This window comes from Cyprinodon tularosa, unplaced genomic scaffold (genome assembly GCF_016077235.1).
Source record: "Cyprinodon tularosa strain WSP-4 unplaced genomic scaffold, ASM1607723v1 ctg30, whole genome shotgun sequence".
NCBI classification, from domain to species: Eukaryota; Metazoa; Chordata; class Actinopteri; order Cyprinodontiformes; family Cyprinodontidae; genus Cyprinodon; species Cyprinodon tularosa.
In genome coordinates, this window is record NW_024039008.1 from 2,779,632 (window position 1) to 2,807,608 (window position 27,977).

General features: G+C 36.6%; 2 protein-coding genes across 4 annotated transcripts; both read right to left on the reverse strand.

Annotated features, from left to right (window-relative positions):
* Positions 1-4,391: 4,391 nt before the first annotated feature.
* LOC119787633 (alanine aminotransferase 2-like) lies at positions 4,392-12,119 on the reverse strand. Its single transcript, XM_038291605.1, has 11 exons — positions 11,948-12,119; positions 10,597-10,686; positions 10,390-10,498; positions 10,178-10,314; positions 9,854-10,097; positions 7,655-7,734; positions 7,428-7,564; positions 6,398-6,569; positions 4,964-5,119; positions 4,738-4,850; positions 4,392-4,489 (listed from the first exon to the last, which is right to left on the reverse strand). The coding sequence occupies exons 1-10, from the start codon at positions 12,044-12,046 to the stop codon at positions 4,842-4,844; spliced, it is 1,233 nt and encodes a 410-aa protein (XP_038147533.1). The 5' UTR covers positions 12,047-12,119; the 3' UTR covers positions 4,392-4,489; positions 4,738-4,841.
* An 83-nt stretch (positions 12,120-12,202) lies between these two features.
* LOC119787632 (alanine aminotransferase 1-like) lies at positions 12,203-27,975 on the reverse strand. Of its 3 annotated transcripts, none has more exons than XM_038291603.1 (12): positions 27,876-27,975; positions 27,081-27,183; positions 26,461-26,550; positions 20,542-20,650; positions 18,614-18,744; positions 15,654-15,897; positions 15,499-15,578; positions 15,287-15,423; positions 14,760-14,934; positions 14,521-14,676; positions 13,111-13,184; positions 12,203-13,027 (listed from the first exon to the last, which is right to left on the reverse strand). In XM_038291603.1, the coding sequence occupies exons 2-12, from the start codon at positions 27,177-27,179 to the stop codon at positions 12,925-12,927; spliced, it is 1,398 nt and encodes a 465-aa protein (XP_038147531.1). In that variant the 5' UTR covers positions 27,180-27,183; positions 27,876-27,975; the 3' UTR covers positions 12,203-12,924. The 3 variants fall into 3 exon arrangements, with proteins under 3 accessions (XP_038147531.1, XP_038147530.1, XP_038147532.1); XM_038291602.1 differs by having other exon boundaries at positions 13,111-13,220; XM_038291604.1 differs by lacking the exon at positions 26,461-26,550 and having other exon boundaries at positions 13,111-13,220.
* Between the last annotated feature and the right edge of the window lie 2 nt (positions 27,976-27,977).

Below are 27,977 nucleotides of genomic sequence, written 5' to 3' on the forward strand. Positions count from 1 at the left end.
CAAATGCAATTAAGTATTGAAGCTGTGCCAAAAAATTTACAAATAAATCTGATATATCCACAGTGATACAATTCTGTCTTTGAAATGTCAGGGTTGGTGCATGTGGTTGTGGACCCAAACGCAGAGTAGAAGGAGGCCGAAATGAGTTTTTGTTGATTTAATGAAACTGGAAAAGGCAACAGAAGCAAAATCCAAGAACAAATACAGGAAACCGAAAAAACAGGAGATGCCAGGTGAGAACACACATGTGGAGAAAAGTAAGAACAAGAAACCAGCACTGAGGAAATGCACAAGAGCAGTATGCTGCTGAACGTTTAACTTTTAGCTCTTTTAAGTTCATCTCATTTCTATTCTCAACCGAAGGAAATGCATGTTTGCACAAATGCCTATCTGCACTGAACCATTGCAATTTGCACTCTGTTTTTATCCACTGCACTGTTTACACTTTGACCACTGCTGCACTTTTTGTATAACTCGTGTGTAACAATCCAGAAAGGTATTCCATCTCATTTGAAATATCAATGCAATGTTCATAAGCTGTATGCAACGCAATTTCGTTCTGTATGCACTCTTTGCATACAAAATGACAAATAAAGAAGTCTAAGTCTAAATGGATGATTGAATAAAGACAGCCAATCAGCTGACAAGGAGCAGGTGTGGATGGAAGCAACCAGAAAAAACACAAGAAATTCAACACTTTCAGAAAACTACAGACATATAATCACAGTGAAACTAAAAACTGAAAAACAAACCTATAAGAAGGGCAGAACCATTACATGAAATCACTATGTGCATCTAACAAGTGGAAAGATGTGCTCATATTCATTGCAAAGTAAAAGAGATGTTTTTGAAAATATAATTTGTCCCCATCTGCACTGGCCATGTAGGATAGTTGGAAAAATTTGTATCATTATCGAACTGCAGGCCAGGGGCTTCAAATGTTTCCCAGGTTGAAATTTGGACACACTAGCTCTGTGAGCTATAATGTTAGAATAGCACTGCTGATTGTGGCGTGATACGACATGTGCACAAAGATCAGAGCAGCTTTATTGAGAACAGCTGATATTAAAGTGTTCCACCTGTCTCAGAAACCATGATATGAGACTATTGTTTCAAGTCAGCACAGGAAGAGCTTTTACAACTATTCAGATTAATCAGACTATCAGAGAAAACTTCAGTTTGCTCTTTGGACTTTTTATTCTTTTGGAATGTCGTAGATCAGGAAGAGGTTCCTGAGTCTAAATCTCAGCTTCCTCCCACTCTCCAAAAACATGACAGTTAGGTTCGCCAGTCTTTCTAAATTGCCCTTAGGTTCAGGTATGCGCTTCAGTTCTACCTTGTGTGCCCGGTTCTCCATCCTATGTGCCTCTGTGTTGCCCTTTGTCAGCTTCTCACTTAATGACTTAATGGATTGATAAGGGAATTGCAGACATGTATTAAACATAATTTATTCAAATTAACAGCATCCAGAAGAGATGGAAACGTAAACTGTTTATTTTCTGCCTCGTTTGTCTGTTCTGTTAACTACAGTAACTCATAGATTGTGAGTTAAACTCACATATTGTGGGTTAATGTAGGTTCTCTGAGGTGCTACTGCGGTTTCCCCTGCGTCCTGTATGATTCCCAGAGCTCAAGCTGTGTGAAGAGAGGTGGGGGAGGTGGGGTTTTGTTGGGCTTTAAAGGAATGATTAGCCTTCTCACTCATTTTTCCCAGAGCTACTGGAGTGGAATAATTGGATAGCATGTACAAATCTGAGCTCTTTTCACTGTGAGAGGATAGAGTGATGAATGATAAAGAGAAAAAAAATTAAGCAAAAGAAAGAATGGGACTTACTTCCTGTGGATGGCTCTGAGCCCTGCACAGCAGCGATCACATTATTTACTGCTGAGGGTTTAATGCATTGTTGAATAATGAGCAGGCAACCGATGGTCTGTGATTTGAAGCTCACTTATTCACTCACTGGGCTGTTTTCCAGGACTGTAGACCCTCTGGGTTGAAACAAAACCTGCTCCGCCTTCTAATTTAGCCACTTCACTCTTTCTGCATTTTGGTGCATTACATGCATGCTAATTAAAACACATGACAAATACAAGCATCTTTACAGGGTCGGGTGAAATACCATTTTATTTTTCATACTATATTATTCTATGAATGGAAATGAAACAGACCCTCAAAGCTGTTTTTATGGTGACACCTCACCTTGTTGTTAAAGGAACTGCTCCAGCTTCTGAGAAAGAAAAGCTAAGTTTACAGTGACACATGGTGGTCACTACAAGACACAACAGCATGTTCAATTTCTAGGCTTTCTGATTGGTTCAGGTCACAGAGGCTTAGTTACTGTAAATATATTTTGCCTGTTACTGAAGACTACCTCTGTTTGCAGAACCCTTCTGAGGCAAGGGTTATAAATGATCTAGGATCCAGAGTGTCAGCAACCTTCCCAATACCTTTAAAGTTAGGGGACGCCGCAGCAGTAATAACATATGTAGAGAAAAAGAGAAAAGTCCCCTTTTTCCTGGTTTCACTTAAAATGTTAAATGGAAGTCAAACAGCTTTGATGCAGAAGACCAGGCGACTTTACTTTGAGGTCAATCACACCATGGAGGAAACCGACAGGCTCTTGTAATTGAGATCTTCTACTTTTACTTACTTCTTTGCTTTAATCAAATGAGATGAACGGTACAGGTGAAACAATAAGATGGATTAATGAACACAACCCTTTGCATTTTAGCCAATGTCTGTCCTCAAATCAAAATATGAACCTACACCATGCTCTGAAGTTATCAAACTATATTTCTTAAAACAATCCGTCTTGGCATGGCTAAACGTTGAATTGTATGTCTTGCCAAAAAAAATCATAAATAGGTATAGTAACATAGACTGCAAGATTACAAAATACCTACACATTTCCAGAAATGCGGGAGCAAATTATAGATTTTGACAGTGGCTTAGGACTGCACCATGTTCAATACAAAAATGAAGCCATATTACTATTTTATCATTATCATAAAATATAATCCAATTCTCTTTTTAATTATCCATCCAACATATACCAGTGATATATAATTTTCATATGAAGATTTTGAAGAATTACAGGGCACTGAAATGTCTTTTCCCTCTTAAAACAACCCACTAGTGAGTCTAGCTTTTCAACTTCAAAGAAATTAAAATAAATGAATTTGTAAATATATATATATATATATATATATATATATATATATATATATATATATATATATATATATATATATATATATATATATATATATATATATATATATATATATATATATATATATATATATGAGAGAGAGAGAGGCTACTATAAAGGGTGAAGGGATAAAATGGATAAATAAATTACATAATGAAATAGAAGAAAAAAATTCACTATAGGACACAAAAATTCAACTTTAAATAAATTATTTCACCCATAAATAATTTAATTGAAAACTTTTTCATTTATTACATTACTATATTATTGTACCAATAAATTGTGAAATGCTCAACTAAATGTATATTTAGTTTATTTAGTACATAATTAAATACTGGACTATTACATAATGAAATGTACAATTAAATGATATAATTTTCAATTAAAAGAAGATAAAATATTTGTATTTTATTATTATACATTTATTTTAATATAAATGTAATCATTTAATCCATTCAACTCAGTGGGCAGATTAGGGTAGCTTCTGTAGAGATGCTGGCATCTGTTAGGTTGTTTTACACTGGGACAAGACAACCTATGACTAGTTTGCTATGACACTGAGGTCAATATTTTGCTGAAACTTGCAGACATAACTCCAAATGTAATGTTGCAATTGATTTATCATAAACTTTGGGTGAGCAAATATCTATGATGTGTCAACAAGAGAGCGTTAGCTGATCAGTCGTCAGTCTAAAACCTAATGAAGTATGCAACAGAAATCTAAATATACTGGAATACTAAGGATGAGGTAAATAAAAGGGATGAAGTAAAGGAAGTACACTAACAGAATAAACGAATAAATAACGAGAAAAAAAAAGAAACGAAATGAACCAAAAAATGATCACACTCAAGGGTAATGACAAGATACTTTGAAGAAATCTCTCCTTCTGGGTAAGCAAAGAGCAACAACAGTGGGCTGTCTATACTTAATGAATTAAGTTTATACTAGCTGCAACAGATGTAGATAAAAACACAGAGTAAATATGTCAGAGTGGGTATACTATGTCCTCCAGCAGATTGCACAACTTCATTGGTACTCTTACAACTTTAAATGTTAATAACAATCATATGCTTGAGGAGCAATCAAAATACCCCATGGACTTTTATTGTAATTAGTTATTTTTCCCAGCAAAATCAAAAGATCTTTTAATGTGCTTTTTGTTTTTCGCATCCTTTTTGATTCCTGTCAGTGGTGTCTCTCCTGGATGCGCAAATGAAACGAAAACAGACGTTGCAAGACGTCTTCTAGGACTGCAGGCGGAGCTAAAACACAAAGTCTGAGAAGAAATAGATTTAATATTTGGAGCAATTCAGTTAAACATCAGACTCCACATAACTGCCACCTATTTTTAACATTTTTGATTGTGAAAATTAAACTTGAAATAGAATTACATTATAGTAGATTAGAATCCGTATATAACTAAGGTATTTTGAAATTAGAGCTACAGTAATAGATGTAAAAAATATATATATATATTTTTTTTATATACACATTAGCTAATGACAGAAAATCATTTTCACTTACCTAATGTGAAAGTTTTTATCGTCATGGCCGTTCTCAGAGCCGGGACCCAAACAAACACCTTCCTGCTCCAGTAGCTTCTGACAGTACAAAACATCAGCTTGCATTCATAACACCTATTAAATAAAAAAAAACACACATTTTACTATCACTAAAGTTTTTGAGAGGTCGGATCTATCATGTTTGCCTTTGTCATTATATTCCAAAGTTTTCTTAGGTTAAAACTTACCTCAGCCTGCTGTATGATTTCAACAGGTAAACGCAGACTAGGATAAAGGAATACTCCTCCCATCGCCGGTTGGCAGCTCATCCCTGCTATGTTGTTGAGAAACTCATATCCTCGCCGAGCATTCTGGGAGATAATCTCTGCTCTCTGGAGAACCTCCTTGAAGAAGAAACAGAAGTTAAGACCAAATAACAGAAAAGTATGAAAAACTTTATTTAAAAATGTATTTTGTTGTTTTTTTTCACATCTATACAGGATGACATAATTTCATTTACAGGTGCCATGGCTGAACATATAGAGGGAGTATAAAGACATTTTCTTCGGATTTTCTATTTTTTTCTTACTTTTTTCTTATTTTTTAGCTCTTATTGTGAGCTGCGTAAACATGTTTTTTTTTTTTTTTTCTTGTGATGCTCATCATAATCTGATATTCTCGGCATTACCCTTGCTAGCTCCTTGCCTAAAAACATATTTTTGATGATTAAAGAGATTAAAAATTCCTGACCTACATGTATTACATCACAGCTGTGTTTGGTGAAGTTGGGTAAAGTGCTCATACTCTACTGGAACACTTTACCTAAAATGTCTAAGTTTTAATCTTCAGCATTTGGTTTTGGGGTAAAGCGAAAGCACTTGGATTAACATCACCATCAATTATGCAAGAAAATAGGAAAATCTGCAAAAACTTTTCTTTTTTTTTCCATAAGGGACATTTATCGTCTGTTCCTGTTTGGCTGTGACGTCATCCTGGAAAGAAACATCAGCTGTGCTGCTTCTATCAACACGCTTGTTTATAGATGTTGGAGATCGGCCTGTTTTCCAGTGTGGTCCTGTTTCTCTGACCGTGACTGAGTGGATGTGCTTTCTTCGTCCTCTGGCATGGGAGCTGCCTTGGAGCTCGTCTGCCTGGCTGTGTGTTTCCTGGACGGGGCCGCCTTTTACAGCTGCTTTTTGTATCTCTGCTTCTGTCTCCTTGAACCCCAGTCGGCCTCGGCAGATGGCCGCTCACACTGAGCCTGGTTCTGCTGGAGGTTTCTTCCTGTTAAAAGGGAGTTTTTCCTCTCCACTGTCGCTACAAGCATGCTTAGTGTGGGGGATTGTATTTGAGTCAATGAGTCAATGCAATCAACTGGTTTTCCTTAGATAGAAAACTTTGTATCAATTTGATCTGGTTGAACTGTAAAGTGCCTTGAGATGACATGTGTTGTGAATTTGGCGCTATATAAATAAACTGAATTGAATTGAATTGAATCAAGACATTTAAGATTTACACACTATTGTGGGAATAACAAGAAAGAAGAATATTCACTTTTTCCAAATGGCAGTCATGATAGAGATGAGATTTTCCACACACATTTTAGAATAATGTTTATTTATTCCTTTTTGGGGGTTTCTTTGTTTTTTGTTTCAGGGTTTTTCAATATATATTCTCCCTACCTGAGAGTACACTTCATGTGAATGGTCTCCAGGTGATGGTGGATTAACCATGATTTCCAATGCCAGCTGTGGTAAAACTGGAGGGCTGTAAGGAGCCTGCATACTCATTAGAAAGCTTTTGACCAGTGGGTCCATGTTGATGACCTCCATATAGCCTCCTCTCAGACCACACCTAAACAGGGCAAGTAAAATTCAGACATTCTAGGTCAATATAAATAAAATGAGATACATGTTGTGATTTAAGGTGAAAGTAATTATTAGGCTAAAGAGCAGCATTTTTTGCAGCATAAATTGGCGTGAAATAAGATGCAATTTACTGAGAGCCTATTTCCAAACCAGTTTGTAAAATCCTGTCACTGTTGTTTTACATTCTGGTTACTAACATGATTAAAGAACACTCCAACACATAGGGCTTTTTATTAGGGGTGAATAAAATAAAAATAAAAACTACAAAAAGCTTTGACTGTTGTTGTTTTTGTTCAACATTCCTCTAAAGAAGAAGATCACAGTTATCTATAATTTCCCCCATTTTATGAAGAACAGCTTCATAAAATTAACAGCTTATTAAGCTTTTTTTTAAAGTAACTTGCTCTGCCAACCCACAAATGATTGCAGAAGAGATCACAGTCCCAACAACTGACTTGTGCATAAATATGCATAATCTCGTTGCAAACACTGAAGGGCCTAATCTTCCTTAGGAAGTAAAGACTGTTCTGTCTCTTCTTGTAAACAGATGCACAGCTGCATATCTAGTTGAATCTGTTGTGCAGATAGAAACCAAGGTATCTATAAACTGGATTCACAGTTTAACACTATTTTAAAAGCTAAATGACTGCAGAATTAGATAATTGTTTCAGGAAATACTGTGAAATGTTTCTTTACGATGACACTTCATAAACATAATTTTTGGATCTTTTCAAGTTCTTATCAGCTATCTCTGAGCAAAACATTAGATATCAAAGGCTGGTTATCACTATTATCACTTTAGAATAAAATCATTCCTCTTCCTTAAAAAGCTTTGGTTACTCACTCTCCCAGGATGCCATTGGATATTGAGTGGAACGACACCATCTCTACTTTGTCTGAGTAGTTAGGTCCCATCTCAAAAAGGACCTTTTTGTAAGAAAGAAACTTTTGCTCCTGTCCAAACACACTGTCCTGGTACACCTAAAAGGAGGTGAAAAGGTAAGAGAAAATAACTATTTCTAACAGTAAAACAAATAAAATCTATAATTTACCACTTTATAATGTACTTACCTCTTCAACTAAAAGAAGGAGCTGCTCTGATGCAGGAAACCGAATCACTCCTTCTATAGTTTTAAGGTCTTGTACATGACCTAACAGAACACAAGATATTTTTTTATTTGTCTTTGAATAAAATATGAATATTAAAAAAAATACAAAAACATGTGCACGACATAAGAACAGAAAAAAAAATACATAAAAAAAAAATTAAGATTAAATATCTAAATTAGGATTGAACTTTAAAATGAAGTTCACATTTAGAAAAAGTTTCATATAAATGTTCTTTGTTGATGAGCGTCATGTTTTTGGGGTATGCAGCCTTCTTTGCTTGCTCCACAGAATACCAGGACTCAATCACAGAGTTCCTTAATTCCAGTCCCGGAGGTCCTTAGTAAAACACCTTTTAGATGTGTCAAATAATCAGCTCATTTGCAGGAGTCTGGAGAATCTGACTACATACATATATCCACCTTCTGCACACTTTCTTCACCACTCAGAGGAGCCTGATCAGTGGGAGATTGCTCCTCCCAAATGCAGGACTAACAGACTGCTGAACACAAGCCAACAAGCAGCACAACTCCTCACTTGGTGGAAGGAAGAGGTGTTAGGAAGAGGGACAAGGGTCAGCAACCCCCTCCTTAGATATCTTATGTAAAACATTACCTATTGTCACTCGTGCAATATTCTACTCTCTCCCTGTGCAAGAAGACATGCCAATACTGTGTAGCCTGTGTAATTTTTTACTTATTTATAATTCAGTACATCTCTGCACTACAAGTGCAATAATCCAAGTCAACTAGTGTTTAATCTGTATATTTTTTACTTATTTATATAGTCAGTACATTTCTGCAGTGCAAGTGCAATAATCCAAGTTAACTGTAGTCTTTCCTTAGCTCTCTACTGTGCAGATAGTTTCATATCTAAAGGAAACATATTGGACATTACAACTCTTTAATGTTTGTTTCTTTTTGTCCTATATACACTCTTTTTATACTGTATGTTGTACTTTTATCTTTAATGCACCCTGCATTAACTCTGCCCTTTGTACTCTATATAAGCTACTGGAACCAGAATTTCTCTGAAGGAGTAATCCCGAGGGATAAATAAAGTTGAGTCTAAGTCTACTGAGGAGGTAATTCGGCCATTTGATCTGATCTGAAAAGATTGGAGCTGGAATTAAGGAACCAGTCTTAAATCGGAGGATCAGATTTTAGTCTGAATGACCTCTGCCCGGGTCACTCCAAAATCTTCATATAAACTTATATCAAAAGAAAAATGTTGGTAACATTAAAATTACTTTTAAAATCTGCAGGGGGTTTCAACTAAAAAAAAATACTTTGGATCAACTTAAAGAATTACTGTAATTTGTTACATTTAAATATAGTACTTTTTCTCCAAAGAAATTTACGAGCTGGGTGAAAATATATTTATTAAAAATGTTTTTTTTGTTTGTTTTTTTTTACCTTTAGACAAAGAAAGAAACTGCATTCATACAAAGTAGGACTATAACTTATAACATAACATAAACAAGTTTTATGCTTTGATATAACTTAAAATTTTAACTTGGAAACAACAACAATACAAAAAATATTAATTTACTTTTTAATAAAGATGTGAAAAAAAAAATCTAACTTCCAGCAATATTTGTTGACCACAGAATTTAGAGCCGGGCCTTTAGTTTTCAACATTGCATAAATCAATAGTTTTATCTTTTAATTGTTTATTTAACAAGCTAATGAACCTGTAACGCCTCAGAGTTCATAGAAAATTGTTTTATTGTATGACATCTGAGACATTTTAATTAATACCTGCAACGTTTTCCCCTCATAAACATTTCTGTGCTAAAACTGAATAGACCGTATTAGTTGTAACGTAAACCTTGCACATGGTGTTGCAGTGGTAGCCATACTTATTTTTTAATTAGGCGGGTAATGAGGTCATCTTCACATGAGTTACCACATGTGAAAGGCTAAACCCCTGGGGAAATTATTACCTTTTGACTTGAAGCAGATATTTGCTTGGAAACTCGATTTTTTTCCCCCCATGATTTCTAATTCCAGGTAATGTGAAGTTATTGGTTTCAATCCACAAATATCTTCTTTTTTTTTTTTATGCGGAACAACATCACATTTTAAGTTGACCTATTGAAATGGACATTTCACTTCTTTCATTGTTTAATTGTCTATTATTGATGGTCTCTGTGCTTCGTACCTGTGGGGTTTCCAGGGTTACTTATGTAAATGGCTCTGGGCTCACAATGCCCCTTGGCGGTCCTCAGAGCTCGTTGCAGCTCTTCCAGCTCTAAGGCCCAACCTTGCTCCTCCAGCAGCTGGTATGGTATCAGTTTGATGCCAGCCTCATCCAGCAGCATGGGCAGGGTGTGTGGACATGGCAAGGGGGTCAGCACACCTGCCTGAGTGGGCCCCTGTCCACTAGACATCAAGTGTAGAACCAACTAAAAGTAATGAAAAATAATAGACCGAAACATTGGATGTTGTATCATAACATTTGATTTTCCAGCTATAACTGTCATACCATTAAGGTTGTCTGTGAACCGCTGGAGAAGATGATGTCCTCTGGATCTGAAGCCACACCGCCATCTCTCCTTGTGATAAACTCTGCAATGCTTCTCTGGATTTGAGGTATCCCACAGGAAGAGGCAGAGTATGAGCCTGTCATGGGTAATTAGATTACCTTTTAGAGCAGAAACTGCCAGACATTAATGATATAAGTCTGTTTCACCTTACCAACGCTGCCTCCATTACAGGCACCCAGCAGCTTCTGCGCCCTCTGGCGAACATCTGAAGGAAAACTGTTGTCCTTAAGAAGCTCAGGGTACAAACAAGCTGCCAAGACCTTGGTGAAGCAAATAGATGGCAGTAACAGGGATGAATTTTTAGGGATGATCTGAATGAAACTGAGAAAAAGGTGCAAACAAAATGTTTGGGACCAACCTGGCGAGCAAACGAGAGTGGGCGCATCCCTGTCCTATGGGGATCTCCTGAGCTGACATCAATCACCCTCTGAAAAGGTTTCTGCTCACCCTAAGAAACATGTCAAAGTTTACGAACTTTATGGAAGTGCATTAGGTGCTTCCTAGCATCTAGCTACCTGCGTCCAGCTGGATAAAGTTAGTATGAAGGAAATGCATGAAAGGAAAACGATTATTTGAACTTGCTCAGCCCAACAATTCAACAAAAACCACAATCCAAAGCATTGTGTCTGTATGTAACCCACTTGTCTTTAAGCTCTCGTGAAAATCTGGTTTAGTTTTAGGTTGTTAATCAAGATTTATCTGTAAGTAAAGCTGGATAGTCTTTAGACTATAAACTAATAATATTAATATCTTTATCGCTGCGTTCAAGGCAGCATATTTTTATGAGCAGAATTTAAAGTAACCTGTGAACTGAAAAGGCTTGTAGCTAATCAAAATGTCTACAGCTGCATCAAATACGTTTTTTCTTCAAGTTTTTTATATATGTTCAAAAGGCTAAAAAAAATTTCAATAATTTTATAAATGAATTAGATTTAATATTTACCATTTGACAGCAGGTATATATAATATTATATTGTGCATGAACAATATTGCAATGCTTAGAATATTTGAATCACTAATAAGGCCAAGTTTCAGTCATTGTTCCTTTTAATGTTTTTTAAGAACTCTAAATCTCTGAAAACAGAACCACGCCAGGAAAGATGAAAACTTGTACAGCCTGAATCCAAAGGACTAAAAACAAATACGAATCAACTCTGCAAACATTTAAAATTAAATAATCCTTCAATTGAGTTCTTTATCCTTTAAACTAGAGGCTCAAATAACTCAGTTTAATATCAAAATACCAAAGAACAAGATGAGACATTTAAAAGTTATAGAAGTTGGCATCTATGGAGATCAGAAACCTAAATAAATCATACAAATTGATGAACAGTGTTTGCTCCCATTATGGCCACAATAGTAACAGGATTGTGAGTTTTACTGCACTGACTTTTCTCCTCCTGAGAAACATGAACCTTTAAAATGGTGGTTTAATGTAATTAAAGTTTAACCAAGAGGGTACCAGACAAAGTTTCAGTTTAACTTTAAGGACTCTGTATAAACCTCTGCCGATGAATAATACAACACAGATATTTTATTTTTCCTTTAGATGCCTACACAGTTTAAAGGACTGCCCTGTATTATTTGTGATAACACTTGCCAAAGGCTAAGTGGGGATTTTTTTATTGCTCAACGAACGATTAAGTCGGGATTAGAACTGTAAACATGAGGGATCGTTTGAACCTGTTGATGGTGCTTAGATGACTCACCTTTGCAATCTGTTGAGTGATCTGTGCAGCGAGACCCTGCAGGTTCACAATGTTTCTGATCCCACGGACCTTCGGGTTTACCTGCTGCATAGAGCTCATCTTTGTTCAACTAACTGAAGGAAGACTAAATGCCCAGCTAGACAGGAAGGAGGCGGGTGTTAAAGAAGGCAGAACCAGTTGTTTATGCTGAGTTTTTTTTTTTTTTTTTTGACAATTCAATGACTAAAACACAGATGTGTTGTTTTTAGTTTCTTACCTTTTGTTTTTATTAAATTTTTAGGAGTTAAGGCCTGAATTAAAAAAAACAACAATGTATTTGATGATTTATCATTTTCATCAGTAGATGTTTTGCTTTGATTTCTCTTAGCAAACACATAACTCATGAGGCATTTGGATTGCTTTGCTGCGATGAATGTGGATCCATAGCAAAGTCATGGTCATCAGGAACGTGGAGGAGCTGGACAGGTATGATCGATCACCACAAGCTACCCAAAATACCTCATTTATCTGACAGCAGTGACAGTGATGGAATAACTCAAAGAATTCCTGATCATTCCCAAATAAATTTTATATACATGTTATAGTTATTGGACATAGAAAATTACATATTGGACTATTTTTTTTTCAGTGTTAATGACAGTTACTATTGTTACACTTAGGAGACATTTATAAGACTATTCACAATTATTGCCATATCAGAAATTTGGATTAAACCTAAAAAGTAATGGATTATGAGCTGATTGATTTTAAACTTCATTGAACTTCAGTTTGATTTGTTAATGAGATTAATTTGTTTAAACCAGCACATTTATCAAGTCATTTCCAATTACCACACTAGTTTATTTGAATAGTGCTTTTCTTATTTGATTCTATGTTTTGTCTATTGTAGCACTCTTTTGTCTAATACAAGGCAATTATGTTTGTTGCCCAATAAAGCTAACATCTAAAACATGTCCGGCACAGAGCTAATATATTTATCATTCAAATATGTTAACATCTCTGTCAGCGAAGCGAAGATGGAAGGTAGAGAGACGATAAAGAACCTCATCCAGGGTGTCAGGAGGAACCAGAACACATAATCTAAAGGAAAGTCAAAAATTGTAAATATCAATATTTGTACTAACAAACTATTCAGTGCTGGATCTAACTTAGATGTTTCCTACCTTAGATGATGGCTGCCAGTTCTTTCATCATATTGGCCTGGTCCTATGATCAAACCCTCCTCCTGCAGCAACATCTGGCAGTAAAACACATCTGGTTCCAGTCCTAACATCTGAAAACCCAAACATGAGTAACAGTACAATAGGACAAAGATTTTCATTCCATTAATTTTCTTTGTTTCATTTTTAAGCATGTGAATCATGAAGACCATATTATTTTAACTTACTGTTCTTCATGTTGTCGATCACTTTGTTTTACGTATTAATAAAGACTCCACCTGTTTTACTAAATGCTAGTTTTAAATTCTTTTCGGCACTATATACAATCATTTGCTAGCTCATATTTATTTCTGATGACTTGCATGCATTTTAAAACATTTGATTTTTTGGGATATAAACAAATATTATGCAAGACCAACTCTGACATATTTAAAAATAAATACAGAAACATGAGGAGGGGTGTTTCTAAGAGGGTCAACTTCTGCCCATTGGTTGGTTAGCTTTTTACTGCATCGGTCGAATCTACAGGAGGAGAGGAGAGACCCTCTTAGACACAGCCCTCCTCATTTACATAATGAGGCAGAAATGCAGACAGAAATGTAAAAAACGACTGGCAGAAATAAATAGCATGGAAGAAATAAAGAGGATTAAAAAAATACAAAGGAATAATAAAACAGACAAAAATATTATATCATGCACATCAATAAATACTTGAAAAATAAGTAATAAATAAATAAAGTTAAAGATTATAACGGACATTAAAGAAATAAGATAATTATTACAAAGGCGAATAAATAAAGAAGCTAATAAAAAGATATATACATTTATGTCTCACTGTATAATTTAAATTCTACCTAAATTTATTTTTTTTATTGTATTTTTGGGGGCAATTAATTGTATGCTTATTTATTTATTGAGCATTTATTTAATTGTGTATTTATTTTTAAATATGGCAGAGTTGGTCCTCCATAAAATATAACCTATTTATAACAGCAAAGTTAAACTTTTGTATTTTACATTTTGAATTTTGCTTCTGTATTTTGGTTATTCAAGAATAAGAAAAAAAATATCTAATTAAATGTTAAGAAAATAGAAAAAACTAAGAAACCATGTTAATTCAAGCTAACGAAAGGCACTACTGGGTTATTGAGAGTTAGCAGCAGTGTCTAAAAATGTAAAATAAAATATAATTAAATTACATTGTTCTTTATAAACTATAATTTTTTAGCTTATTTGTTCTTTATAGATTGGATCAGCAGCACTTCCTGAAACACATGATGCTACATGGTGTGTGTGTCCTCCCATTTCCCATTGACATGATATTTTTCAGAAGCAATATGTTTTGTTGTTGTTTTTTTCCTAAAGTGTGTGTACTTGGTTCTTGGTTGCTATATCTACTGCACCTTTCCACACCTTGGCTTGCCTCCTGAACTCAGGAGGTAGATCCAGATGTGGGTAAAGGTAGATTCCTCCTATCGCAGGCTGGCAGCTTATTCCTGGTAGATCGTTCAGCAGCTTCAGAGACCGCTGAGCATTTCGGGCCAGAGTGGCTTGAGTCAGGAGAGTCTCCTTCAATGAAAATATCATCAAAGACAAGACTGTAAATAGGTGAACAACGGGAGCTGCTGATGAACCTTTGGTTTTGTTCTAACCTGAGCAAATGTGTTATATGAAGGGTCACCCAGTTTGGGTGGGTTGAGCATGAGATCCAGGGCAAGTTGTCCTGTGACTGGGGCATTAATGTCAGTGCAGAGCAAGGTATCAACATAATGCATCACCCCGGAGTCAATGTTGACCACCTCCATGTATCCTGCTCTGAGGCCACACCTACACAAATCAACAGGAGCTGATTAAAATACTCTGAGCTCAGAAAAGATAGCAATCTTCTAGAAAATCTATTAGCATACTTATTATATTCAAAATACTGATTATATTTTTGTTTAATTATTAAAATATACAAACATGTGTTCAGTAAAACCTATAAGCTAATATTTAAAAGATAATTTTAAGATTCCAAAAAAAAGAAATTCAAAATTATTTTGTAAAAAGATCTCGAGAGGTAATTTAAAAAGTCATTAAAATCTTTTTAGAAAGAATATAATATTAGTATTTTGCTGCGATTTTCCTTGGCTTAATCTGATTATCTAATGACATGATATAAAAGGTAACAGGAACTCACTCTGCTACAAAGGCACAGGATAAAGAGTGGAAGGACACAAGCTCGACAGAGTCTCTCAGATGCTTTTCCATCTCAAAAAGAACCTTCTTATATGAAATAAACTCTCTGTTTGGTGCATAAATGCTGTCCTGATATACCTGGAGGGAGGAGAAGAATAGCTAATGGATAAATAAAATGATTCTTCTGATGCTGAAGCGGTATACAATCATCACCTCATCAACCAGCAGCATAAGTCTTTCGGCTGCAGCGAACTCTATCACTTCTTCTATTGACTTCCTGTCCTGCAAATGTCCTAAAAATGAGAAAACATCAGCCACAGTAGTCTGAAAAAGATCTTTATTTAACTTGTGTGCAATAAAGGATGTACCTGTTGGGATTCCTGGGTTGCTGATGTAAATTGCTCTGAGCTCACAGCGCCCTCTGTAGGTAGTCAGAGCTTGGTGCAACTCACTCTTGTCAACAGCCCAGTTTTTCTCCTCTATCAGCCGGTAAGGTACTGCCATCACCCCGGCCTCATCCAGCACTGGGAGCAGTGTGTGTGGGCAGGGCTGAGGGACCAACACACCTGTCTGATGCTGCCCCTCCCCTCCGGACAGCAGCTTTATAAATACCTTAAAACAGAAACAGAAACCTTCTTCACTGAGCTAAACTTAGAAAATACTTTAACCACTATCTTATCAGATTTTATAAAAAAAAAAAAAAAACTTAATGAATAAATAGATACATATTAGAAACAACTGAGAAGCAATAAAAAAAAAGAATGAATAATGTAGGACATAATTAAATTAATACACGATACTAAGTTAAAAACTGCAGTTTTATTTTTCTTGCATATTTGATTTGACTTAACGTTTGATGGCAGATAAAAAAAAGATCTTTGTTTTCAACTTCAAGGAGGGAACTATAAATCAGACATTTACAATCAAAACATTTTAAATATTTCTCTTTACCACATAATTGCCTTGATTTAACCAAAATAATGCAAAAATATTGCATGTTCTTTAGCACACACATTGATAAGTCTGACTTAATATCAGTCAATCTTATTAAACACTTCTAGGGTTGTGGGAATTAATTTAATTTTAGGAACATTTGGAACACAATTGTTATGAGGGACATAACCATTGCTTCAGGAAAGCAATAAAAATAACACAGCAATTTAAGCTTCATGCTTTACTTAAGAAGCTGTATATTAGCAATTTTTGTGATTTGTATGCAGTAAAACCAGAGAAACAGCGCTTATTAATTGTTTTTGTATTTAAACACAAATAATGGAAAATCTCTTATTTTTAGTAATAACATTTTTTTTGTTATATCTTCCATTATTTTATATTTCTAAGTCAGACTTCCAAAGTTCCATTAAAAAAAAACCAGAACCCCGCCTGATGAATGCCTTCTAAGCTATGAATTTTCTACTAATTTGCTCATGGCTTTATAAAACAATAGATTCTTGTGATTCTTGATCCAGAAGACAAAAATACTCTTGGGGAAATCAGATGTTGCTGAGGACTTCTATTGCACATGATTGATAAATCTTTGAAAATACAGAGAAATCTGTAAGTATTTGTATATCTTGAGGTTTTATCTAAGCAAACACATTTTTATGAACATGTTTCTTTACATTTAAATACATAGAATATGTAATAGGACACCGTGATTAATCTATGGTTACCGGAAGGTAGCAGCATAGATGTGTATTAATCTCCCTAGTTTCCTGATTTGTAATTACACTGTTTTTTTGATAAAATCATTCCCAAATCTGACCTCTAATCAAATTAAGGAAAGCATGATATGCTTATTTGGGATTTGGTCCTTTCTTCAGGTTAACTGTAAAATAATCAAATAACAAATTGTCCCTAGTATTTATTCAATAAATATAAAAGCTCAAGATGTTCCCCCTGGTTCGATAAATATTTTTTCAGAAATACATGATTTAGATGCACATCAACTCTAAACCAGGGGCAGACTAAGTACGTTCATCCTTCGGATTTAATGGAAAAGCAGATCGAGAATTCTCTAATCCAGTTAAATTCAGTTCGTCACCGAGTCATTTTTCCATGGAGTTTTTTTGTTTATAAAAATTAGATTTTCTGTTTAGTTAATATTTGTTTCTCATTTTCTGGAACCAAAGAAGTATAATAAAAAAATAATCTGTTTTTCAAAATATGAAATTTATTTAAAGAGTTATAAATGTACAGATTAAAAAAAAATGTCTGTCCTCATGTTATGGAAACAATTGCAGAACTAAATTATAAATGTATTATTACAAATGAATAAAAATTGAAAACTAAAAGTTTGACTGACTTAAATTCCCAACCTTAATACAAAGAAAATCTGAGAAGCCCTTGAACTTCTGTGAAGTTACTTTTTCAATTTACTGTAAAGTAGTTGTGTTTACACAATCCATGTTGGGATCTGGAGGTCTGTCCACCTTTCTCCAGCAGAGGGCGTTCTAGGTCTCCTGGAGCTGAAGCTGACTACCACACCTGCGGCTCGTGAGCTCATCAGGAGACCGGCATTTAAGGAGAGGCAGAGCAACACTCCGACGCCAGAGTGTTTTGCCAGTTATGGTTAGCAAGCCTGAGCCAACCTGCCTGTCTGATTCTCTGACTCCCTTGAAGCCTGAACCTAATCTGTTTTTGTCCTCTCTGTTTCTCAGGAAGAACCTTCCTGAAAACCTGAAACCTGGAAGAGTTTCTCAAGCGTGAAACCAAGCAGTCTGTTCTCAGTAGAACCCTGGAAATCCGAATCAGTCTGATACCTGCCTGCCCGCTCTCAGAAAGAACTGAGAGAGAAGCTCTGAACCTGCTCTGTAAGATTTACCACTCAGCCCTGCCTCTGCCTAGCCCTCTGCCTGCCTTCAGCCTCTGGACCCTCCTGGTTCCCCCCTTCTACCGCTCTGCTCAATTTCTGATCAGTGAAAACCAGTCGTGACCAGACCCGGACCCGATTTATCCCAGAACCATTGTTCTTTATTGTGATCTGTTTTCAAATAAACTTTGTGAACTTTTTCCCAGCCTCTGAGTGTTCTGCATGTGACTTAGATCCCTGAAGACAAACATGACAATCCATTTAAAGCAGATGTCATGGATTACTCAAAATTCTAATAAATTTGCACCAAGTTTGCCAAATTTTTGTAACACTGTTAATAAAGTCTTGTTTTAAATAGTTTTTTTCATAGTATATCGCTGACAGTATTTTATCTTAATTGACACATCCTTCAAGTTGCTATGCAATATAATGATCCCTATAACAATGGTATTAGTGATGTGGGGAAAACTACCATTAAACAATAGTAATAGTAAAGACATAGCATAGTATTCATACCATCAGAGCTCTCTGATGTCCAGAGGAGATGAAAATGTTCTCGGCGTATGCAGGAACACCATCCCGTTTCATGATGAACTCAGCAATGGTTTGTCTGACGTGAGGCAGTCCAGATGAGGCCGTATAGGAACCTTAAATCAGAGGAAAAATCTGCTGTTTATTGAACTTTTAAAAAAAAGTTGGTGTCAACATAAAACATTACATTTGGTGCAGTAGCTGGTTGATTCAATGACAGGGATCTAAAGAACCCAAACTGATGTCTTTAAGGTTGCTGGAATTTGATAGAGAAATCTGAGCTCTCAGTAAAATTCAAAGGTTGGTAGAGACACTGAAACTTCATTGTCAAAAAAAAAAAAAAATTTAGTTTTTACTTCAGGTTGATGGCACTTTTGCCCATAATGAGATATAAAGTGTGTTATTTGGCTACTAAAGGTGGACAGTATGCTAAATCAAAACTCTTAAAGCCAAAACTAATTTTACAAAGTAAAATAGGCTGCTAAGAGAGATGGAGAGACTAAAACAATAAAAAAAAACATATATAAATACACAGCACAATGGCAATTTAAAGCAAAAAATCTATTAGATTTCACTTATTTGCTGCAAAGGTCTTAAAAGGTTGCAAAGTGGAGCAGCTTCTTTCTCATCATCAATAGAGGAGAATAAGAAAAATCCTAGATTTCTCTTTAAAACTTACTTGTCCATCCCCTTTCTCTTAGTAGTAATGATTTTATGGACTTTTTTTAAAAATAGAATTGATTCCATGAAAGATACGATTGTTTGAACCTACAAATATGATTAATTTATTTTCAAAAATAAGCGAGAATTTGTGGTAAGTATAGAATCTAAACTATGTTTGGACTGGTTTGATCTCTTTGAGCTTTCTACATATTATTATTATTATTGGCTTCATCAACGCTTTAATCTTGTATGTGAGATCTGGTTCCAAACAGACTATTTCAGGAAGTTCCACGTCCATTTTTATATACTGTAGGACAACAGACAAAAAACATTTTCCCGTCATTAAGACTAGTTGGTCAGGAAAATGTAAACTTGATGTCTAAGCAAGTATATTCAAATTAATATAAAACATTTAAGTTTTAGTTCTATAACAATGTGATAACTTTTTTTCCTTAAATGCTGTAAACATTGGATAAAAAAATGCCCCTTCTTTGATTGGCTTGTGGTGTGGTTCATTTACATATAGAAGCTGTATCTAAATGTCCACCCTAATCAATATATAGGGCACTATATAGTGTTTACGCCCTTTTAGAAGAGTGTCCGAATGTCTAGTGGATTAAAAAGTAGTGGAATCGAATTTTCTCAAAATGAACATTAAAAAGTAGAGAACATTCAAATGCTGCGTTAGAATTCAGCGGCTACATCCTCCGAAGGCCAGATTCGTTGGCAGATTACGTCATAGAGTGACACTGAGGCTTGTTTAGGTTGGAAGACTCCAGTACATGGCCAATTGATGCAGTCTTCATTTAGCCCGTTTTGAAGGACGTGTCTGGTGTGTCCTACTTTGTCTTAGGTATCCCGTGATTCATTGCGAGTCCAAAAAAGCCTGCAGCTCTGTGCTCAGAGAACAAAGATAAATGTTGCAGAACATTGGCAATTATTGTAATAACAGTTTATTATAATACAAGTATGTACATAGTTCCATATAAAATAAATGACTATAATAAATAAATGACAATAGATGTGCCATGATTAATGACGTTCAGGTCGGATGAATGCACCCTGGCTGTTCAGACACAGCTCGCATTTTTAAATATCGGATACGTATCAGATTCAGGACCATAAAGCCAAGGGCCAGAGTTGCATTGGAAAAAAAATTAGATCTGTGCTGCTCAGATTGTCATGAAAGGATCAGATACAGATCGGATATGAGCAAAAAAAATATATATGTAAAATTCTTAAATTCTTACCCACACTTTGACCATCACAGGCCTCAAGTAACTTTTGAGCTCTTAGCCTGACGTCCAGAGGAAAAATTTCTTCTGTCAGCAGTTCAGGGCACAAACACACTGCAATTACCTGAGAAATAATACCAAAAGCATAGGGAAAATAGCACAAAGTAAAAATATAGAAGATTTTAAACAGAAACAGTTACTATGACTGTTTAGAGAAACTTTTTTTTGCTTGTTTTTAGGCTAACCATATCAAGGATGTTTCTGTTTGCTAAATTATAATATAAAGAGAAATTCTTTCATTGAAAATGTTATTTCTTCCGTCAGATTTAAAGGTCAGCCTGATCACACACCTTTCCAGGTGTGCCGATTACGTACATTACAAAGTACGTCCAACCCCTGAAAATTGTGGGAGGTCAGTGCAACAGGATGCCATCCATCTTTCCTTACTTTATATAGTAGTTCTTCATTATGCATAGTGCATAAGATCCGTTGTTCAGGCACTACTTGCAAGTGTTTATTGGTCAAGCTTAAAACTGGAACGCATTTAACAAGGCTGCCAAGCTTCCCGCACTAAGTGTGGCAGTCACTCAATTTGACCCATTTTTACGAACCATGTCACAAATTATATTTGTCACGCATATTTCTACATCATTCAATATTTATTTAATACAGCTGGCCATTGTTAGTGTAACTCCAATTGACTGACCGAGATAACCAATCCAGCAGTTCTTTGTGTCTAAATCTAACCAACCACGGAAAGCAGCACATAATATAAACCAATCAGAGGCGACCTAAGGCAGGTCTTGGTGTCTCTTGCTGTCTTACACACACAAGAGCTTCGACATTTAAATCGCATTGGATTGCTCTCTTATTGCTGGAATACAGATGGTAGCTGGCTACTAATTATGACCACTGTTGATTTGTTGTATTTGCTTGAGTTCAATAAATATGTACTAATTTAATGCTGCTATAATTCTATTTTTTCCTGTAGTACTAGCAGATCTTTGCACACTTTATTTACCTCTTTTCTTGCCCAGTTCAGAAAAAGAATAGACTCCAAGGGTATGCTGAAGTTTATTCTTCAAGAACTACCATCCTGTACATTTTAGATGCATCTCTTCTCTAACACACCTGAATCTAAGGGCTGAATTTCCTCATTTAGCTCAGCAGAGGCATGTTAAGGAGCAACAAATATGATTAATGTGTTCTGTGTGTGTTTTCAGTACAGGGGCAAGGACCAGTTCTAAAGGGGTGCTGGCCCCTGCTGGACCATCTATAGAACCGCCCATGTGGCAAACATATCTGGCACCAGCACTGATGGGTTTTTTGTCCCACCATCAAATATAAATTTTCGCAATCTGATATCTGTTTTTTTATATTTAATATATATCAGCCTCCTAGCTCTGTCAACAAGGCATTAAAATGTGTAAAAAACATGACAGTACGGATGTCTTATGTTATAGGATGCCATTTGGTTGTTTTTTTAGATGAAATACTGTCAAACGAGGGAGATCTAGGGATCTATATTTTCATGGAAAGGTCAATGTTACCAAAAACAGTCATGTGTTCGAATATGGTAACCGAAAATCCAAATATTGCTTCTCTAAGAATTTGTAAAAAGCACTTACAAAAAGAAACAAAGATATTTTTTTAAGGAACATAACCTTAAAACATTACTAATGATATAGGAACTTAATTTTTATTTTTTTTTCTTACTTAGATAATTAGGTTTTTAACTTAGCTTATATAAGTTACCAAAAGTGGTAACTCAAACGATAAAGGGTTATGTTTAATCGAATAACATAACAAGATGGATTTATGTAAGTTTGGTTCAGGTAGAATATTATCAAAAGAGGTATTTGTTTTAAATATTTGATCTTTAGCTTTTGTTGAAAACCATCATAGCTTCCCCGGGTCCGTTGATTCGTGTGCAGGTCACTTAGATGGAGAGAAATAAAGACTGCTGGACAACAAAGCTTTTCTTTCGCCTCTGCAAAGGGAGAGCAGCAGCAGCAGCTTGCATCTGCGAACAGCAACTCTGACCCGCTGTGCAACACAGGCTCTTTTTATTATCTTCGTCAAGGAGAATCAGACCCACAAGTCCCACAAGAAGTTACCGAGTGATCGTACTTCCTACATTCCTATCCCCATGTATGGAGTTGTTTCCTGTTTTTCTTCTCCCTTGTTAATCAGCTTTCTCTGTGTGTGTGTGTGCGAGCAAGGTCATTCTCAGCCTTCCCATCTGCACATGTTGTTTTGTACACTCTGTCCTGTAAATCTGCCCTGATACATATGAACAATAAGTTTTGCTGCAGCTTTAACTTAGCTCTTTACTACTTTTAGCTTAAACATGTACCGTATTTTCACGACCATAAGGCGCACCGGACTAAAAGGCGCAGTCTCAGTTATGTGTGCCATTTCTGTATTTAACACACACATAAGGCGCACCGGACTATAGGGCGCGTTTTTTATATAAAGGTACATGTCCTCTCAGGTGGATTTTCTCACTTAAAAACATATTAAAACTACTTTATTCCCACTGATCACAGCAAATAAAGCTGCAAGGTGTATTTATTACAAAGTATTATTCAAACCTGGGAACCAGCCGTGAGAGACACATCGCTGATGACACAGGGCTGCGATTACTCCTCTGATACAGTTTATTGACGCATAAATTAACTTAAAACATAGGCAGGATAATAATCTGGATGAACTGTCTGCAATGATTACATTTTCAGGTGGACTTTCTCACTCAAAAAGATTTAGATTATTTAGATGAAAATACACCTGCGGAGGTGAGCCCTGATGCGCTGCGGCCCAGAGGCTGGTGTTGAATTAAGTTTTCAGGTAGAAAAATAGAGCGGGAGCAAAACTGAGTATGATTGTGCTTTATTCAAGTATTTATTACAGAGTATTAATCAAACCCATCAAAGTCCTCATCCTCTGTTTCTGAATTAAACAGCTGCGCTAAATCCGACATGCCAGTTTCCCCTTCTTCTTCGTTTATTGACGCATAAATTAACTTAAAACATAGGCAGGATAATAATCTGGATGAACTGACTGCAATGATTAAATTTTCAGGTGGACTTTCTCACTTAAAAAGATTTAGATTATTTAGATGAAAAAACACCTGCGGAGGTGAGCCCTGATGCGCTGCGGCCCAGAGGCTGGTGTTGAATTAAGTTTTCAGGTAGAAAAATAGAGCGGGAGCAAAATTGAGTATGATTGTGCTTTATTCAAGTATTTATTACAGAGTATTAATCAAACCCCTCAAAGTCCTCATCCTCTGTTTCTGAATTAAACAGCTGCGCTAAATCCGACATGCCAGTTTCCCCTTCTGCGCTGTCAGTCACTTTCCGTGCAGCGCAGCTCCTCAGAAATAATGCCGGCTTTTGCGAAAGCTTGAACAACAGAGCCAGCAGACACAGTCCATCTACAATCCATCCGCAAACTGTGGCGTAACTTGCCCGGCGCTGCCTTCTATTTATCATGAAACTGTGGTCTCAGTCTGTCATCCATCGCTCCCACGCCGCTCGCAGCCTTATGCTGCGTTCACACCGGGGGCAGCAAAAGCAGCAAAATCGCGTCTGCTGCTTCATTTTTGCTGCTTGTACCAGTGAATTCTGACGCGCGTCTGAAGCAGCTTTGCTGCTCTCGCTGCGCGGTCCAAAAGTGTGTCTGACGCACGTTGGGCGGAGCTTCACTATCCTTTCTCTGCCTTGCAGCTATATTTGCTGTGATCAGTGGGAATAAAGTAGTTTTAATATGTTTTTAAGTGAGAAAATACACCTGAAAACTTCATCAGTGGAGTCAGTTCATCCAGATTACAATCCTGCCTCCCAATATTATTTCTGTCGGAGCCGCTCAGACCCCCACATACTGGCGGTGCGCCGACAGAAGGAATCCATTCATCAGCAGCCTCTGGCCGGGTTGCCTCCTCGCGGTTTACCGCGGTGGCTGGTAGGTGTTTTTCATCTAAATAATCCGATCTGCAGGCATCAGGATAATAAAAGCGAACATATTCTGCCGGCAGATGTATATATTTTAAGTTAATTATGCTTTAATAAACTGTTTAAGAGAAGTGATCAGAGCAGTCTGTATCATCAGCGCTGTGTCTCTCTCACCAACCAGCTCCCAGATCAGCTTCTCTGATTGGTTGACGCGGCGCGTCGAGCAGCAAAAATTCAATTTTTCCATCTCGAGCAGCAACGCGTTTGCGGCGCGTCACGCGCGTCAGATGCCAAAACGCGCCCGACGCGCTGCTTCGAATGCTCAGACGCGCTGCGCTTGCTGCTCGAAACGCGCCGCGGGACCTTTTGCTGCGCCTTGACGCGCGTCAACCATTGACTTTGCATGTAAACTCGCTGCTTCTGTCGCGCCAGCTGCCCCCGGTGTGAACGCAGCATTACTGTGAACGGCCGCTTCGATGTCGAGCGGTGGAAGCTCCTTTGTCAGACCCCCGGGATAACGGCGAGCACAGCGTTCATTTGATTCATCTTTTTTTCACATCGGCTGTGAGATGGGCACGCAGCGATGGTGATGCGTGGAAAAAACCACCTAGTCTTCTCACATACACCTGCCTCAGCCACGCATCCACCGAGCCTTTTCATTTGCGTTAATGTCATCAGAGCGCTGTCTGTCTCGCTGCCAGCTCCCAGATCAGCTTCTCTGATTGGTTGATGCGGCGCGTCCAGCAGCAAAACTTCAATTTTTCCATCTGAGCTGCAGCAGCGCTTAAACGCTCCCGACGTGCTGCACCAAAACGCGCTGCGGGACCTTTTGCTGTGCCTATACGCGCGTCAACCATTGACTTTGCATGTAAACTCGCTGCTTCTGCTGCACCTGCTGGGTCCGGTTCACACTGATGTCGAGCGGTTGAACAGCGAGCACAGCGTTAATTTGTTTCCCCATGTTTTTCACATCAGCTGTGAGATGGGCACGCATGGAGTTACATATTAACAGCGATGGTGAGGGGTGGAAAAAAAACACCTGGTCTCCTTACATTCAGCCACTCTTTCATCATCTCCTCAATGAGGTGGTCTCAAAAGTCGCAGTTACAACACACATAAGGCGCACCGCACCATAGGGCGCACCGCACATTTTGAGGAAAAAAAAAGACGTTTAAGTGCGCCTTATAGTCGTGAAAATACGGTATATATATCTTCACTTTACATCTATTTAGAGGGTTTTTATTCACCTTCTGCCTTGCCAATGCTTATATTCCCCTGTCATAGCTGAATCAAAGCATTTTCCAACATGCAAATGTGATGATAATGTTATCTAGTGACTTCCTGACCAGCCAATAGCAACTTTCCTTGCTAAAGAGTTGCTAACAGTGGACACAGATGTAATTGCTGCATACTATCATCTCAGATGGGACCAGATCCTTAGTAAAGACATAAGTGGGATGCTCAAAGAGTACTTGAAAAATAATTAAAAGGAAAAAGAAACCTTTTCTTTTTTCTGTTCTCTCGACGGATATCCATTTTATGCTTTTGTAGTGGATCTGGTCCACAGACATAGTTGCCTACCAATGTCTATGTCTGGTTCCATATGTATTGATGGTTATCTCTCTTCCAATGTGTCTAGAGAACTTTTCTGTCTTTGTGTGTTATAATCATGTATGTGTTTGCAGCACATTTGCATTTCCTGCTCTCTATATTTTGCGAATGCAGCGTTTTTCTTATGCATTTGTTTTGTGTGTTCTTCGGTTCATCTCATTTTTGTTTTTGCAAGCCTAGGTTTTGTCTTTGCAGTACTTATTATGTTTGCTTAGCAGTTTTTTATCCGCATCATATACGCACCCCTTTTGCCAACCTAAATGTCTCGTTACTATTACAAAGCAGTTTATAAATCTGTCAATGTTAAGAAACTGATATATAAATAAATTATCATATGTTAATCTCCAAAGGAAGCAAACATGAAGAAACTAACCTGCCGAACAAATGAGATGGGTCTCATCCCTGCTCTCTGTGGATCACCACAGCTAACATCAATCACCTCCTTGAAAGATTTTTGCACCCCCTGTAGGAAATCCTGTTTTTAGGCACAATAGGACAGCATATTTCCTGAAGAAAATGTATTCCTGTCTATTAAAATAAAAGGTTTAACAGTTCATTAGAGGCTCTCTTGCATGTAGAGGGGATTTGTTATCTTAAAGTTTCACTCTGATTGTAGTTGGTTGTAAATTGCTTAAATTCTCTGATCTGGTAGAATTTTAAGCCTCACAATGTTTAGAGCTAAAAATAAACAGCTATCAGAGAGCATGCAAAATTCGTTTTTTTAAGAGAGAGTCAGTATATATTTGCAGAAATAATCTCAATTTCGAGATCTGATTTCAAGAAGTGCTTTTGAAGTAAATTGAAATCAATTTAATTAAATCATTCATAATTAGGAGATTTTAAAAAATCTGATAGACATAGACAGTAGTTGTCATTTTTGTGACCATGTTTCTAATTTTTCATGATTGAGCCATAGGGTAGTGATAGAGTTGACTATATTTACTATAACTATCAATGAATCCTTGCTAAATGAAAGGAAAAGGATGGACTTACCTGGCCGATGGTGAAGTTCTCAACCAGATTCTGCAGTGCACTGTGAGATGAGATCCGGATCCCTCTCACTCTGGGATTCACATCTTGAAGGGAAGTCATCTTCCTTTTGCATCAGATTAATTTTAGTGAATACTTGTGAGATTTGTAACCTTTTGATTTCGAGTGTTCTCCAGGATTTTAAGCAGTTTCTCTTTCCACATTACCCTTGCATATCAAATGCTCACCTTCTTTAATTTGAGACTTAGTCATGTTCATAGAAAGCGCTAGTTTCTGCTATAACAGGGCTATTGCATGTTTACACAGTTCCAACTCAAAACTCTTCTAAGATGTTATCCCTTTCCCAAAAAAGCATAAATCTGACAAGAACTAATTAAGGGGGATCACACCCTTTCATATCAAAAAGTTATCAATCTGTTAGAAGGTCTTGAAGTATGATAGCCCAACCCAGCCCAATTGTAACAGCATAGGAATTAGAAACCAGATGTGTCGAAACAAAAAAGAAATGTTTAGCTACAATCAACTTGCTCAGAATATTATGTGAAATAAAGACTTCTTGATTAAATTGGAATCTGTTACTGTGCAAAATCTCACAAGATAATATTAGGGATATGATTTATTTTTGATAAAATGTTCATCTAAAAACTTCTACAGATACATCTCCTCAAAATATGAAAAACTTAATGAGCAAAGTCTTTTAAATAAAGCCTGTTTTGATAAGTGTCCTGAATTTAGATAGTAATGGTACCAAAAATGCATATATATATATATATATATACGTTATACTGTTATACTTACTATGATTTGCAGCAATGAATGTTCTTATGTTCTTGATTTGATGTGTTTTCTCTAGCAGCTGCTCCAATGTTCTTGGTGAAAGTTCCTGACATACTGTTCAAA

Bases quoted from the DNA above. Each gene is read 5' to 3' on its own strand.
- LOC119787633 (XM_038291605.1), bottom strand. From the start codon at position 12,046: ATGAGCTCTATGCAGCAGGTAAACCCGAAGGTCCGTGGGATCAGAAAC. The intron at 10,315-10,389 runs GTAAGGTGAAAC...TACCCATGACAG, and splicing joins CTGTAATGGAGGCAGCGTTG to GCTCATACTCTGCCTCTTCC. The intron at 6,570-7,427 runs GTGAGTAACCAA...TGCCCTGTTTAG, and splicing joins TCCAATGGCATCCTGGGAGA to GTGTGGTCTGAGAGGAGGCT.
- LOC119787632 (XM_038291602.1), bottom strand. From the start codon at position 27,179: ATGACTTCCCTTCAAGATGTGAATCCCAGAGTGAGAGGGATCCGGATC. The intron at 26,551-27,080 runs GTAAGTCCATCC...GATTTCCTACAG, and splicing joins AGAACTTCACCATCGGCCAG to GGGGTGCAAAAATCTTTCAA. The intron at 20,651-26,460 runs GTTAGTTTCTTC...ATTATTTCTCAG, and splicing joins CCATCTCATTTGTTCGGCAG to GTAATTGCAGTGTGTTTGTG.